The sequence below is a fragment of the Lathyrus oleraceus genome, chromosome 7 (assembly GCF_024323335.1).
Source record: "Lathyrus oleraceus cultivar Zhongwan6 chromosome 7, CAAS_Psat_ZW6_1.0, whole genome shotgun sequence".
Lineage (NCBI taxonomy): Eukaryota > Viridiplantae > Streptophyta > Magnoliopsida > Fabales > Fabaceae > Lathyrus > Lathyrus oleraceus.
This window is the reverse complement of record NC_066585.1, coordinates 145,370,479-145,386,741: the sequence shown is the minus strand read 5'-3', so window position 1 is coordinate 145,386,741 and position 16,263 is coordinate 145,370,479. Positions and strand designations below refer to the sequence as shown.

The window sequence follows — 16,263 nt, the reverse complement described above, 5'->3', positions numbered from 1 at the left end:
CTTATTAAGCATTTAATCGCATATGGAAAATATCTCATCAAATATATTCAAGACAAAGAAGTACAGCATTGTTGATTATATTACAAGGGAAAAGGAAAATGAACATCCTATGGATCCCTAGAAGCTCGAGAGGCTGGAAGACGAGATGCACAAAGCTTCTTGATCTCTCTCTCATAGGCTGCTTCCATATCCGCTTTTTCCTTAGCGAGTCGGTCATACTTCCTCTTCCAGAATTCGGAAGACTGTGGAAGCAGAGAAGTCCAAGTATCATTCGGATCATCTATCACCTGATGCTCGAGGAACTCAATCAGAGCGTCCTTCTCCTTGATTTGCTGAAGCAACTCTTCTCTTTCACGGATCCAGGCACGTGAAAGGTCTTCTTCTCTCAACTCCTCTACATCTTGGTTGGGGAGGGTTGAAGGCCCAGCCACGACCAAGGGTGTAGGTCTCGGATAGTCGTACGGCATAAGATACTCAAATGCTCTCTGTCTGACCCAAGAAGTATACGGCTCCAAAGCAATGCAGCTCTTCGGACCCAACTCGTTCCTACCCTTCTTGTGAATCTTGCGCCAAGCGCGGACCATCCTGGCTTTCAGACCTTGGGGATCTTTACCCTCCTGAAAGAATACACCTTCTAACAGAATGTTATGAGATTTATCCTTTAGGGGGAACCCAAGCTGACGACGTGCTAAGATAGGATTGTAGCTGATCCCACCACATGTACCAAGAAGAGGCACATTAGGGAACTCACCACAATAATCAATGATCTGAACAGTATCATACAGGCGATCATACCAAGAGATATCATCATTAGTGAGAGACATGAGTCTCGTCGACCACCGTAGACATCCCTTGTTCTCCTTGAAAGCAACCGTCTGTGGTAAGTGAGAAATAAACCACTTATACAACAGAGGCAAACAACACACAATAACTCCTCCACCCTTTGCATTCCTCAGATGCAAAGAGAAATAGGCATCCCCCAACAGAGTCGGAACGGGATTAAGAACTGAGAAGATCCTAATGGCGTTCACATCCACAAATTTGTCGATGTTGGGGAACAATACCAAACCATAGATGAGCAGCACGAATAAAGCCTCAAAGGCATCCTCACTCCTGGCCTTCCCATAAACGGTAGCTTGAGCAATGAGGAAATCAGAAGGAAGACCCTGAATTCCACCTTTGGTGGTCATATGCGCTTCAATCAGGGATTCATCTATGTGCAACAAGTCTGCAATCTCTCGAGAAGTCGGAATACTCTCTAAGCCACTGAACGACACCTGATCCAGAATAGGGATACCCACAAGATGAGCATACTCCTCGAGCGTAGGCAACAACTGGAAGTCCGGAAAAGAGAAGCAGTGATACAGAGGATCATAGAACTGAGCCAAAGTACTCATCAACCCTTCGTCAACCTGAGTAGTCAACAGAGGCAGAAGCTTCCCATAACGAGCTTTGAAACCCAAGGGATCCAATACATAAGATGTCAGATTCCTTAACTCTTTCACATCGGGCTGTCTAAAGTTGTACTTCTTTGTATGCCTTTTTGGTCTTTCCATGTCTGAAAATTTTGCAAATAAACCCTTTAAGTTCCTTGAAAATTTTCTGATTTTTTCTGATCTCATGAATGCAGATGAATGCATGAATGTATGAATGCAGCAATCACACTCAAGGATCAAGCAAAGCACACCAGACAAAGGTCATGGGAAAGCTCATAGCATCCTTAATATCAATCATCCATTTTGGTGGATTATGGTTTTCACCTTATCGACACCCAAGTTCCATTGATATTAACAATACATGAACCGGCTCAATCATCCTTAATATCAACCATCCGTTTTGGTGGATTATGGTTTTCACCTTATCAACACCCAGGTTCCATTGATATTAAGGTTGTCTGAACGACTCAACCATGAATCACGGGTTTGTTGTGAGTCACGAGCATGGAGTCTCGGTTAAGAACCACCCAAAGGGAGTGTACTAGGGTTTAAACCTGCCGAGCATGTTCTACCAGAGGTTCCCATAGTTATCATCCCATCTTTCGAATATTATCGGAGGAACGAATACTCGTATTCCAAAAATATTCTCAAGAGAGACTCTTATGAGTGTAGTATCGCGTAACAATCGCATCAGATCTGACATCTGAACGACTTCCGCACTACGTCCTAAAAAATAGGCCAAGATGGGCTTGGTAAACTAAGGTCCTTGGCTTCTAAGGCACATGATTGAAAGAATAATGCCTAACCACAAATAACTTGTGTGACATTATTAATCCAACATGACCTCCACCAAGTGAATGGGCTCGCAAGTCAACTTGTTAAGGAATACTCCACACAAGTCGACAAGACTATGCCATTCTCCTATCCTAAGGTGCACTCGAGTTCGGGTATAGAACTCATCTCACTGAGATCACCAAGCAAACAACAATTGTATATCAAGCAATTCAATCATTACAATCAATACAGTTATCCCAAATTGTACAAAAATATGTCACATAACAGATAAACAAATATCATACAACAAGGGTGAAAAGTAGGCAATACCACCAAGGAATTTTGCTCCCTAGCAGAGTCGCCACTTTTCTGTAGCGGTGTATTCGTCACTTTATGATTTATTGACTAAATCAAAAGCAAAGCATACAAAGAATCGAGTCGCCACCGCACTTTTATTTATCCAAAGGAATGGCTAAAAAGCGAACAAAAGCCTAAGAAGTTTTACACATAGAAAACTAATGAAAAGATCAGAGATCTGGGTAAGGGGTTAACTACGCAATGGGAAGGTGTTAGGCATCCAAAACGTCCTAGGTACTCCTAGGGAGCCCTTTTCACACTTGTTGTACGAAATGTTATTTGTTTATGAAATATTTATTGTGCAAACATGGATCGAAGGGATGAGAAAAGAATGTACAAGTTATTATTTTTGTGTTTGAACGGATGAACCCGTTGCCTACGTACCTTTCCATGGAAGGTAAGGATCAAAATGCCGTAGTTCGGCTAAAAGATTTCCAAAATATGAGTGGGTTCATTTTAAAAAAAAGCCTTAAGGTCTTTCGTTATCCACGGGAGAAAACTCAACCTTATACAAACAACAAGTCCACCATGTGAGAAAAGCTTCAACTTGCTAGTGAGGGGTTAACCCTATAATAAGCAAGGAAGGCTTACAATTCAATCACTAAGGACAAAAGGTGAGATTAACATCAACCAACTAGGATAAATCAAACCTATGGCTAATGTATGAAAACTTATCAAGAATGGACAAAGCCACAAAACAATTGAATGAGTGAAATTAACCAATTAGGATTTATTCACAAAAGTTGGTCAAAGTATGATTAGAATTCAATTCAAAAGAAGTATTATGAAGATGAAGTTTGAAAAATCAAAGGCTTAAAGCCTAGGTTTCTAATTTGAAAAGAAATGAAAATGTTTGTACAATATTTTTCACGATTGAGTTAACATGCACATGGAGGTTTAAAGAAACAAAAGGTGGGAGGGTGAGGGAGTGTAAAACTTCTTAGATGTTCACCTCTTGAAATCATATGTAGATGATTCAAGTGATCCCTTTGGAATAGGGCAACAATGCAAATAAGGAAAACAAATGGATATCGGATGCCAATCAATGGACTTATACCAATCTCACAAACAAACATGGATACCGGATACCAATCAATGGATTTACACCAATCTCCTAAAACAAAACAATGATACCAGATTCCAATCAATGGACTTATACTAGTCTCACAAAACAAACATGGATACCGGATACCAATCAATGGATTTACACCAATCTCCTAAAACCAAACAATGATACCAGATGCCAATCAATGGACTTATACTAGTCTCACAAAACAAACATGGATACCGGATACCAATCAATGGATTTACACCAATCTCCTAAAACAAAACAAACATGGATACCAGATGCCAATCAATGGACTTATACTAGTCTCCTACCATATCATAGGATACAACTGCCAATCAATGGTCTTATGCTTGTCTCCTCCATGGACAAAGCAAAATGCTACAAAGCAAAGTTTATGAAATGATATACAAATGATGATGATAAATGCACAAAGGCACACTCAAGCAAATATGCACAGATGAATCAAGTAAGCAAACAATCAAGTCAGTTAGCACACACTATATACAATCAATTAGGCTCAAGCAAGGTTAGACTTTAAAGTCAACTGGAATGGGGTAATATGAGCTCTTAACCCTAACATTGAGAGTTAGGGTGAAGCAGATGAAATGGAGATGAGGAGTATGCCTCATAGCTCTTATCCCAGGTCAGGGAGAGCTTTAAACAATAGAAAGTGTGGGAGTTCAGAAAGTTGGAACTCTTCTCCACAAATGATTTGACTCTATAAGATCTTGGGTTAATATTCACAATGCATCAACACATTGTGTGAGCAAAGGAATGACACACTGAATAGCGGGAGATGGACTACACATCTCTTTTATCTGCCAATTGCCTCATAAGAGGGCTTTTCTTGCTTGGCACAAAGATAAACAAACACAAGCATTGCCTCTTAAGGAGGACTTCAGACAGGTGCCTGCCCACATAACAGGACAGGTCTTCCAGACTACATGAAGAAGAGAGGTTATACCTAAGTGGTTAAGCAACCAAGCAAAAGCAAGTTCAAAGTGAACTTAAAGCAACTTATGTACCTGTGGAAACATCAAACAAATCAGTACAAAGTTCAGACAACCAAACAACAGTCAATAAGCAACAAACAATCCTAATGTACACAATGTGTAAGCCAAAGGTAAAATTCAAATGAGTCAACATCAACCTACAAAACACACAAATATTACTAATCAAAGGCAAACATCAATGCTCAAATGATGGAGCATCATTAACCAAGTAACTTGGATGTTCAACCTGAAATCAAAGCTCAAATGTGAGAGGAAAACCACTAGGTCAAAGCCTAGGGTCAAAGATGGAGAAAAAATTCAAAACAGAAGCTGAAAATTAACATGAATCAACTTCAAACACATCTTGAAACAATCCAAAAGGGCTCACATCAATATCATATACCAAAAGTATTTCATGATCAATTAAAGTTCAAGGCAATTTTGAAGCTCAAATGTGACCAACCAGAATGAAAAATCTCAATTAAATCAGAAATGATTCAAATAATTCCAAGAAAATTCATGAGCATTCACAACATCCATAATATGCATCACACAAAAAATCAGGACAATTGGAATTCATTAGGCATGGCAAATTCATCATATAAGTTGAACATCAAAAGGTGTGACACAAATTGTCACACCAACTTAACATGATCATAAAACAGACATGATAAATGGTAAAAATACCAAATCAACACCAAAATGTCAAGCAATGTGTCTAGTTTCATCATGCAAATTTTCAGACTCATTGGATTAACAACCAGCATTTCACAAATGATATAGCAAGGCAAGGTACAAAATGGATACATGTTCACATGCCCTAGCACAAAATGAAATCCAGCCAAGCACAATTTATGAAAAAATGATCAAAAAATACTAGACAAGATAAGGAATGCAATGCAAAAAACCACATAATTCTTGGATCAATTTTCAATTAGATATAATTTTTGAAGTTGATGGAACAAAATAAAAATGAAATGGACATTTAATATGAAAATAGGAGAAAAAATGAAATGGCATTTTGAAAAGCGCTTCAGCCAAGGATCGAAGCTAGTACACATTTGAACTGAAGCGCGCCAAGGACAAAATGACCGCGTATTGGCTCAAACCCTAGCGCGCGTATGCATGGCATTTAAATAATCCGCAGGAAGACGTATGCGTTCCGCAGGTAATTCCACATGAAATCTGGAGATGCATGAACACATGAAGAACACGATGAAGATCATGAAGATCTTCATCCAATTTTTTCCAGAAAATCTCAAAGTGTCCAGAAATTAAAAACGAGCATAGCAACATGTAGATCTTGCATCATACATCAATAATCTACAAACAATTTAACAAGAAACAACCAAACACGCATGGATCGAAGAGAAGAAGATTCAACATCAAAACTTTAAACAATCGTCTCTCACTCAAAACAGCATGGATTTTCATGATTCGAAGCTCAAATTACTCAGCATTAAGAGATCTACAACAATAGCATAATAATTTTGAGAAAGGAGAGAATCAATTCATGACCTCTTGAAGAGAAGCTTTGGAATTCGTGTGATTCAAGGCTTTGTGATGCTCAACAGTTCTTCTACAACACTTGTATGGATGATTGGAGGAAGAATTGAGGTTCAATTGCACACGATTTTGCCAGAATTTGGATCTGCCATGGATGCTTCCAAGCTTTACAAATGCTTCAATGTTGCACTGTTTTCTTCAACTCCACGTGTAAACCTGCTCAAGAACAACTCAGAAACAAGGATCAAGCAAGAGGAATGGATTGAATGTGAAGAAATTGCAAGAAAAAAGTGAGAGAATTTTTTTGGTGTTTTGATCTAGATCTGAAATTGTGATTCCTGTTATGCTGAAACAGTTAGAGTTTCATTTATATATGCTATGCTAATCACCCTTCTAATCATGTTTAGCCAATGGTAAGTGGAATTAGCAAAATGAGGTGTTTGTGCAATTTGTGATTTTCACCCTATGCATGAAAATGCATGGTGAACAGTGCACGGGTTTGGCTGAATTTCACTTAAAATTCATTTTTAAAATCATTGGTGAAGGCAAAATGTTCAAATAGTTCACCAAATTTGAATATTGAAATTTCCCTCCAAAAATCCAAGAATTTGCAAATGATTATGTGATCACAAATTATGCAATGCAATGTATGTTTTGGAAACTACAGGTCAAAATGAGAATTTAGCAAAAAGAACCACTTGAATTGGAGCTTTGGTTGAGAAGTTATGCCCATTTGAATCTTCAAGTACACTTTGCCATGTTTTGATCATATCTCCTTAACCACACATGAGAAATTGATGATCTTGGATTTTTTAGAAATGGGAGAGAAAGATCTACAACTTTCATGTTCAACAAAATTTCATTTGAAGCTTTCTTGATGATGTAACTTGAAGTTGAAGTTAGGTTAAAACCTTTCCATTTTTGGCAAGTTTGAATTATAGGTCACTTTCTATTTTTGGAAAGTTTTGACCTGACTTTATTTTCTTCAATGTTGATGTTTGAAATGTCAAATGAAACTTGTTCAAACATGAATGAAGTATTTCTAATCACTTCCCACCTCCAAATCCACAGTTGACTTGACTGTTGACTTTCTAGGCCTCCAGTTGACCTGGCAATGTTCTGATGAGATTCAAGCCTCTACCACTTGGGATTTTGATTCAAAATGATATCATAGCTCATATGAACCATTGTGAATGATTGTGGTGTCCAAATTCTCAAGAATGGCCACCATCTATTGCTCAATGACTGCCTTTGACTGCTTTGACCTGTGGTTGCTTCATCTGCAAGACAAAGGTTAGATGACATATTTTTGTACTTTTGGTTAGTGGTAAAAAGAAAAGCAATGATATACAAAATGCAAAGAATGATTGATGATCAAGAACCACTCTCAAAAAGATAACCAACCCACAGGGAAGGAAGCCAGGTGCACAATGATCCTTGAGGCAATGAAATGATATGATATGATGCCATGAGGGATCTTAGGGACAAAATTGGGGTCTTACAATTGGTCATTAAAGAACAACAGACATAAAATTTGGATTTGTATGGTTTCTTCGACACTTCAAGATCTGTGTGAAGAATATCGTGTGGTTGATCCTCTCATGGGATATTTCATCTTTGTAATTCGTATGTGTAGTCAGATTAACTGAACACTACCCTGCCCCAGGTTAAGCGTAAGGGTTTGTAGATCCGAAAGAAGCTCATACTTCTAGGCTCAAAGTGGTTGACTAGGGATTAACTCCTTATCTCTCCGGTGTTTGGGGATTTGAAACAATGTCTGTACATCATTAGCAGGATTTTATCCGAAAGCATACAATCAGTAATTATGAGTATTTCGTTTTCGTCATCCTCCTTCCAACATTTACTAACAATAGTGCGATAAAGGAGGTGAAGTGGAAAAGTATATGTTTGTGATTTGCAAATGTGATAGATGAGTGAATATGAAAGATTGATTCAAAGCATGCATAATCATCCCATTAATAAAACCAAATGTAAATAACAATGTTCAAAGCATACAGTACTTAGACAAACAAGATCAAATTACAAGAATGCAAAATGGTAAAAATGGCATAATGATTTCCTTCATTCTAAGAAATCAGGTTTGACAGGTTGTGGCATGAAGAAAGCGTCATACGGATCTTCATCACCCATCATGGATCCATGGCGAGCAGATGTAACAAAATGCTCATGGGGGTTCATGTTGACCATGGGGATCGGAATAGGGATCGGTCCTCCTCTAGGCTAGGCGGGATTACCAGCAAGTTCAGTTACTCCAGGGATGCTAAGCGATGGCGATCCAAACTGGGAAGCAACTTTCCTGGCTTCGGTGCTAGTCTCTGCATCCTTTTCCTTCTGGGCTAAGAGTAACATGGTTTCCAGCAAGCGATCCATCTTTGCCTGCATGGAGTCAATGTCAGTCCTCATTGAAACTTGATTTTCTTCAAGCTGTTCGAGTGTCATCTTGTAATTGCGGTGTGTCTCGTACCGGTGTCGAGTAGTCAGCGTTTACTGGACAAAGGATAGAATATGGTGTAAGCTTTTATTTCTAGAAGATGAAATGCAATGCATGTTTATGATATGCAAATGCATGAAATTGTGCCATGTTTTTCGGCAGAGGAATACCAATATTCAAGATCAATCATGCGTTGTGTACATTAGGATAGCAGGAGGAAGAAGGTTTCTCTGATCACTAGAAATTCCCAAAGGTAGATTCTAAAGTTATGTTTTCAAGGAAGGAACTTAGACTCACGGATCAAGTTCAAAACTTCCTCGCAATGGTGGGCTAGCCACATCGTGATGGGAGTTCTGAAATGATCTAATCTAAGTGGGATTCTCGTATTGTTCGAACAGGGTGTAGACCCTTCGGTTCAATACTACATAATCGCCAATCATGAAAACAAAACTTGGGTTTAAGGCGAGGTCCCTAGAGTCACAAATCGTATTTAGAACCTCCCCATAATAATGGGCTAGCCACATTGTGATGGAAACTCCAAACAGATCTACTCTAGGTGGAGTCTTCGTATTGTCCCAATGAGGTGTACACCCCTCGGTTCAATACTACACAACTCGGGGTTCTAAGTTTTTCTCGAAGCTCGGGTATGGAGCTTATCTCACATCATACACCAAGTCCCATATCAAAGTATCAAGACAAATTACATACAACACAAGCAATCAGAATAAAATACAGAGAAATAAACATGGAAAGAAATAATATCTTCCAACAGTCATAGCAAAATCAGACTAAGTTAGGCTAGACTCTCTCTTGCTTGGAGCAGGGTCCCCAGCAGAGTCGCCAGTCTGTCGCACCTCGAAAATGATAATGCGATCCCTCGCGATGGAATGCGGAAAAAATGTTCGAAACAGAGTCGCCACCGAGCTTTATTTATCCCAATCAAGGAATAGGAAAATATCGAGAAAACCTTTAAGAAAATAGAATAATGGTCATCGCAACCATATTCGGGTTCGGGAGTCGATTACGCAAGGGGAAGGTATTAGCACCCCTTACGTCTGTTGTACTCAACGGGAACCTTTTAGTCTGATTTTGCTATTTGACTGTTAATTGAATGTTATTCGCTTGCTTCGAGTAATTAGAGTTGATGAGAGATATGGATGAAGACCTCAGGAGGGAAAAGGGGAGGTTTTTTATTAGTGTGCTCGCGAAGATACAGCAATCTCCTGCCTACGTATCCTTATAGTGCAATAAGGAAATCAGAGCAATTGTAGTTTGGGCAACTACGGTTTTTGTTGTGTTTTGTTTTGATGAACGACTGTGTAGGTCGGCGTTCTAACGGCTAAACGCTGGCTTGTCTACTCTCGGTGGAGGCTCTAGCACTGGTTTGTTGGGCGCATTAGAAAGGATTGACAGTGTTCTTTTTGAAAAGGGTTTGGTCACGCGGGGGTGACAAGTTGAATTGATGTGTTTGGGTTTGATTGGTTTCGATCGCTCGGGGGCGAGAAGTTAGGTTTGATTTGTTTGGGTGTTTTGAAGAACGACGAAAGATTGAGCAATGTGGTGTACACCAATCGTCCAATTCTTTCGAGGAATAATAAGGCGAACGCCTTCTACTCCCTTTTCGTTCGAATTATTTTGAAAGTTTGTTTGTGGATGTTGAACGTGCACGGTAGTGAGGCGTACGCCTCTTACTTGCTTATTCAAGGAATAATGAGGCGTGCGCTAACTATTCCCTTATCCATGTTTATTTAGCGTGTTTTAGTCGGAAGTCGATAATTTGTGCAATATGGCGTACGCCAATTATTCAAATAATCGAGAGATGGCGAGGCGAACGCCTCCCATCTTTTATCATCTGAGGTTTAAATTGTAAAAGATATGTTTTTAAACGTCGTATTTGATTTGCGAAAATAGTTTGAATTTTGGATTTTGGTTTGGTAGGTGTTGAAAGGTCGATGATTTGAGCAATGTGGCGTACGCCAATTATTCAAATAATCAAGGAATGGTGAGGCGAACGCCTCCCATTCAATCGATTAATGTTTAAGTAATTTATTTTGCGAAATTGGGTTTGGTATGAAAAGGTGATTTGAATTTATTCGATTGTGGTTTTGATTTGATGACGAAGATTCGAGCAATGTGGCGTACGCCAATTATTCGAATAATCGAAAGATAGTGAGGCGTACGCCTCCTATCCTTTTATCATCAGAAATTTAGAATTAAATGGTTGTAGAATTTGTAGTTGATTTAGAAAATGATTTGAATGTGTATGATTAAGGTTTAATCGGGTGACAAGAACTCGAGCAATATGGCGTACGCCAATTATTCAAGTGTTTGAGAAATAGTGAAGCGAACGCTTCCTATCTCCTTTTTCATCCCAAATTTATGTTAAAAGAGAATAGAGTCTTTTTAGAAATTATATTTGGTTTTGGAGAGTAATTGAAAGTTGAATTTGGAGAATTAATCGGTTTCATATAGGGATGCTTAGTATCGGACAGAGGTTGGATTTGTTTTAGAAAAAAGAATCACTTACTAACCATACTAATTAACCTCTTATTTAATTATTTATAATATTCTAACGATATAGACGAAAATATGGATTAAAAATAAATAATCAACCTAATAAATGCTTTTACATACTATTACTCAACCATAATTAATTATAAAATAAGAAATTTGTAAACCAAAGTATCAGGAGGTGCATAGTTTAACTAGAGTGTTTGGTTTGTGAAAAGAGAAAAAACACCAAAGAATAGTCCCTTCTAAACACGTTGGGCCAGAAGCCCATAACTGAACAGGCCCGACACGAAAAAAAAATTCCAAACAATCACGTGGCCTTTGGACCAAACCTGGAAGACGAAATGGTTGCATTGGAATGTACCAACACTTTGCTTAATCAAGGTTAACCTTTAATGACCAATAATAGAAAACTTTTTATGATTGGAAACCACAAAACCATCCTTTAAACGCTCAGTCACAATTAAGCTTTGGGTAGACCAAATGAACGGTCATTCATTCATTAATGTTATTACTAATTAAAACCATCGAAATGCCTAAACGAAAATCTACGCATCTGCAGAAAGAAAATAGAGACCCAACAAATCACGCTTTTCTCCTCCTTCTTTGAAAAGCCATTCATTCATCTTCTCTCAACAAACACCAAACCTAAACTTCATGGTGTTCGTCATCACCAATTCAATAAAACCTAATAACGTCACTCCTCACCCATTTTTTAAAACCTTAACTTTCCTCATTCAATATGGAAATTCTGATGCGAATCCTCAACCAACAAATACTCCACCCAGGCAATATCATACGCACACACGGATTTCATAAACAAAATTTAACAAGCAAACAGAACACCAACGAGACAGTAATCGATGTAGACCACAAACAAGCTAAACCAAAAACTTATCCCCAATCCACACCCTTGAACCCCGATTTCATGATTTCCAAGGTATTACATGTACAATCAGAAGAACAGAAGGAAAAGAATCACAATACAACATCATTTAAACAAAGTTCTACCAAGTTCAAATGATACCGAGATGACTCACAGGTAGCTATTCTTTTCCGATTCGCTTCGCCTTTCTCTTTCTCTTTCGTTCTTGCGTAGCTACTTGTAGTGGTGGTAATGGAAGTTAAGCTCTTCAAGTTCTGATTTTCGGTTTGAAAATCAGAGTTGAAACGGAGATTAATCGAGCTTTGGTGATGATTTTTGATTTGGGTTTTGGTCAATATTCGTGCAGGGTAACGGTACCGGATAATCTCCTCTCCTGCAGCGATTGGGATGCTCATTATATAGGGCCTTTAGGTACGAGGTTTCTTTCCTCGTCATCCCCTATGAGCTGGCGAGCGGATCAAGATTTTTCCGTTAGAGAAAATCTCTCACAGATCCTGCGTGGTTCCTCTAAGCGGAAGTGGTCCCAAAATGAAGGTATTAAGCATTTGGTTTTGTCTATAGCGAAAGCTTCAAAAATGTGACCCATTCCGCTGACTCCTTTCTTAAACCCTCGATGCAGTAAAATGTACGCTTGCTATGGTAAGAAAAAATGATTTTTACTGTTATGTAATTTCATCCTCAAATCACTTATGACCCTTAACTATTCCCTTTTGGCCATTGTGGTATGTTGATTGCAGGAGTACCTTAGGTGCATACTACACATCCGGTAAGCGACGAGTTTTTGATGTATTGCCTTAGTCAAAGCGGTTTGTGCTTTGGCTAGATTTTGGTCTTGCATTATTTGTGCATCAGTTCTTTGGTATTATGGAACTAAATCATGTGTCGGTTTGTATGATCCTGGTGTATGAGCATTCAATTCATACTGGTGGTTTGGGTAATAGGCTTATGTCACGGTTCAGCTCAGGTTTTTTTTTACATGGTTCGGTTTCCTGCTACAAGATGGTCATGGAAAATATGCAGCATAGCTGTTTGAGAGCTCATGTAATGGATATATGGTTATCTTATAATTCCAATGGTTCATTTTTCTTGCAGGTTGCCTACATGTCAGTTTGGTTATGCGGTTAGAGAAATGGTAAGTGACTTGCACGCTCGGAAATGGCTTCAATGCAAGGTTGGTACCGCTAATACATATTGCTGAATTTGTTGTTAACGGTGACGCTACATTTGGTGCAAAGCTTATTTCCATTACAGCTAATTATTGCTGGTTATTATGATGTTGCAGTGACATGTTGTGGGGAGTTTGAGAGAATTCACTAAAGTTTGTGCCCCCAAGTCTTTGCGAAAATCATCTGGGTACGCTGATGCTTCTCAGGAACTAGAGTTTTCTCCTTCCAACCTCTCCAACCATTTGTCATTTGAGTTGTTGTGACTTTGCAGGGACACTTGCTGCTGCTTGACTGTGTACTAAGGAGTATCCCATCTCCCTGACACCTCGAGCTCGAACGACCGGAGTTAATGGGGATTTAAATAAGCCATGTCATCGTGAACTGTCATTTTCCAGAACTAGGAATAACACTGCCAGATACTTTACCGTATGGGATTCTGCAGGATGCTGATAATGCAGAAAAACAACATTCGACATTAGTACATGGAGTTATGTATTTGTCCTTGTTAGCTTCCTTTTATGAAACTGCATGTATTTGGCGTGCGTTTGTAGGGTTGGTTTGATACTAGCCGAATATGCTACTCATGCTGCAGTTTGACGATCATCGTTTTGCAGGACATGGGATTTACGATGCGGAAGGTCCTGGCGTATAATGCATTTGGCTTGGATGATGATGTAGACTGATGTGATTATCTGGACGTGGCTTGATGGTCATTAGATTTTTTGAAGTGTATTTCTTTCATTTGGCTCACTGTAATGTAGTTTTAGGACCCAGGATTGCTGTGAACGGTCTTGTGGCATGGTTTTATTAATGTATTTGAAACAACTATGTTTATACATTGAAACTTGTGGTCCAATACGTGAATTAAAGCTTAATAACCCAAAACATATGATGTTGTGCATGAAAATCATAGAAAATGACTTGTTTCTTTCTTATAGTCATCTAATGCAAAAGAAATAAACACCCAAACTCAATCCTGGTGAAACTTCTCCAATCACAACCCAAAAACAATGATTATAAGTGGCAAACCATGAACTTATCCTAAGTTGCTTACTACTTACTTGTTAACCTTAATCTACTTGGGTGTGAAAGATGCAATTTTAATGTAAGAATTGTTCTATATTCATTGACATGATACTTGCATGATAAGACTCCCCCATGACCTTGATCCAAACTAGTATTCGAACTTGGATAGTATCCTTTTCATTATGTCCTTTTCCTCGCATTCGTGTAATAGACCATACTTATAGACCAAATTGAAATCATGAAATGCATGTTTCTAGGTAGTACATAAATGATACAATAGTGATATGAAATTAAGGTGAGGTATTCTCGTGATGAAATGTATGTCATGCTATGCATATGATGCAAAATAAAAATGAAACAAATTCTATGAAAATTTAAATATGGTTGGACAAAATTGGGGTATGACACCATGTCTCAGCATAAGTTCACACACACAACAAAAACAACAAAATTTGAAAAGGTGAGTATAAATTGAGTAGAGAAGAGTAGAAAAAGGTAGGTGTATGGATAATATGCCAAAGATTGCCTTTTTATAGGTTCTGTTCGTGTTGCTTTGTGAGGTAACGCAGTGCGATACCTAATGGTCCTTCCACGACGATCATATCAATGTCTATTAGCCAATGAGTACCCACAACGGTCATATCACGCCCATGTTGGGATACATCACAATGCAATTTTAGGCCAACATGTCTATAACGCGTGCATGTTGATTCCATAACCCTTTCTCTTATTTTCTCTTCTGATTTTCCATGTTGACTCTTTCTCACTTAATTCTTCTTCCATCCTGCATCAAAAGTTCTTCTTTTCTATTAACATGCTATAAAATTAACAAACGATTAACTTCAAAATGAAATTAACGATAGTTTAAAATACATGAAATTCTAAATTGCGATAAAAATAAAATGTGATGGGTTGCATCCCATTAAGCGCTTATTTAAGGTTATTAGCTTGAATATTTCATCTAAGGATATGCAAGCTCAAAGATGCCTTCTCTAATTCAGTTTCACTTCCTGAAAAAGTTGTCAACCTTTCTCTTTTCATAGTAAGAGTGTCTGAATCACCTAGATCTTTTATTTCAACACACCATCTGCAAAAAACTTAGTAACCAGAAAAGTATTAGATCCTTTGATCTTTAATCTATCTAGAAAGTGTTTCAAACAATACTTATAGAGCATAACCTTTTATCCTACCTGCAATTATTTCCTTACTAGGTTATTACCATTAAACCTATTAGATCTTCCTTTTGTCCTCTCAATCTCGTAGCATTGGGATTCTTCTTTATGGTGCTTTAGTTCTTCAAACACGTTGAAGACCACATTTTCATTGTTGAACCTCAATATTAAATCCCTCATTACTACATCAATGATAGTTTTACTTGTGTCCAAGAATGGCCTTATGAGGATTAGTGGTGTTTTAGAATCCTTGATCATGTCTAGAATCAAAAAGTCTGTTGGGAATACTAAGTCATAAACTCTCACAAGAACATCTTCAAAAATCCCATAAGGGTATGTGATCGATCTATCTGCTAATGTTAGCGTCACATGAGTCGATTTTGGCTCACCATATTTCAACTTCCTCATTATGGACATCGGCATTAGATTGATGCTAGCTCCTAAATCACATAGAGCATTGCTAATAGTTAGCGAAATAATAGAACAAGGAATAGTGAATTTAGTCAGTTTGGGTGGAAGCTTCCTATGGATGATTGCACTTCACTTTTTCGCTAAAGTGATGTGTTCATCATCTTTTAACTTACGCTTTCCTGATAAGATATCTTTAATGAATTTAGCATAAATAGGCATTTGTTCAAGAGCTTCACAAAATGTAATGTTGACCTGTATTTTCTTCAGCATCTCCATGAACTTTTTGAATTAGTTACCTTTTGTGTTCACCTTAGGTTTCTTCTTTAGAATCAGGTAAGGTGGCTTAATATAATTAGGTAGTTATGAATTTGGTTCATTCAGGATTTGTTCTTTGTTTCTTCGGAAGGGTGAGTTTTTATCAATGAATTGGTCGAGTAAATATCCTATAACTTCCTCATCACCAGTATCCCCATTTTTTTCTCCCTCGGAAAATCTCTCTTAACCT

The 16,263-nt window shown here is 38.1% G+C and overlaps 1 protein-coding gene across 1 annotated transcript; it reads right to left on the bottom strand.

The window, feature by feature from the left end:
* Window positions 1-14,938: 14,938 nt before the first annotated feature.
* Window positions 14,939-16,034, bottom strand: LOC127102500 (uncharacterized). Its single transcript, XM_051039866.1, has 4 exons — window positions 15,932-16,034; window positions 15,403-15,787; window positions 15,163-15,262; window positions 14,939-14,992 (listed from the first exon to the last, which is right to left on the bottom strand). Exons 1-4 carry the CDS (start codon window positions 16,032-16,034, stop codon window positions 14,939-14,941), a joined length of 642 nt encoding a protein of 213 aa, XP_050895823.1.
* Between the last annotated feature and the right edge of the window lie 229 nt (window positions 16,035-16,263).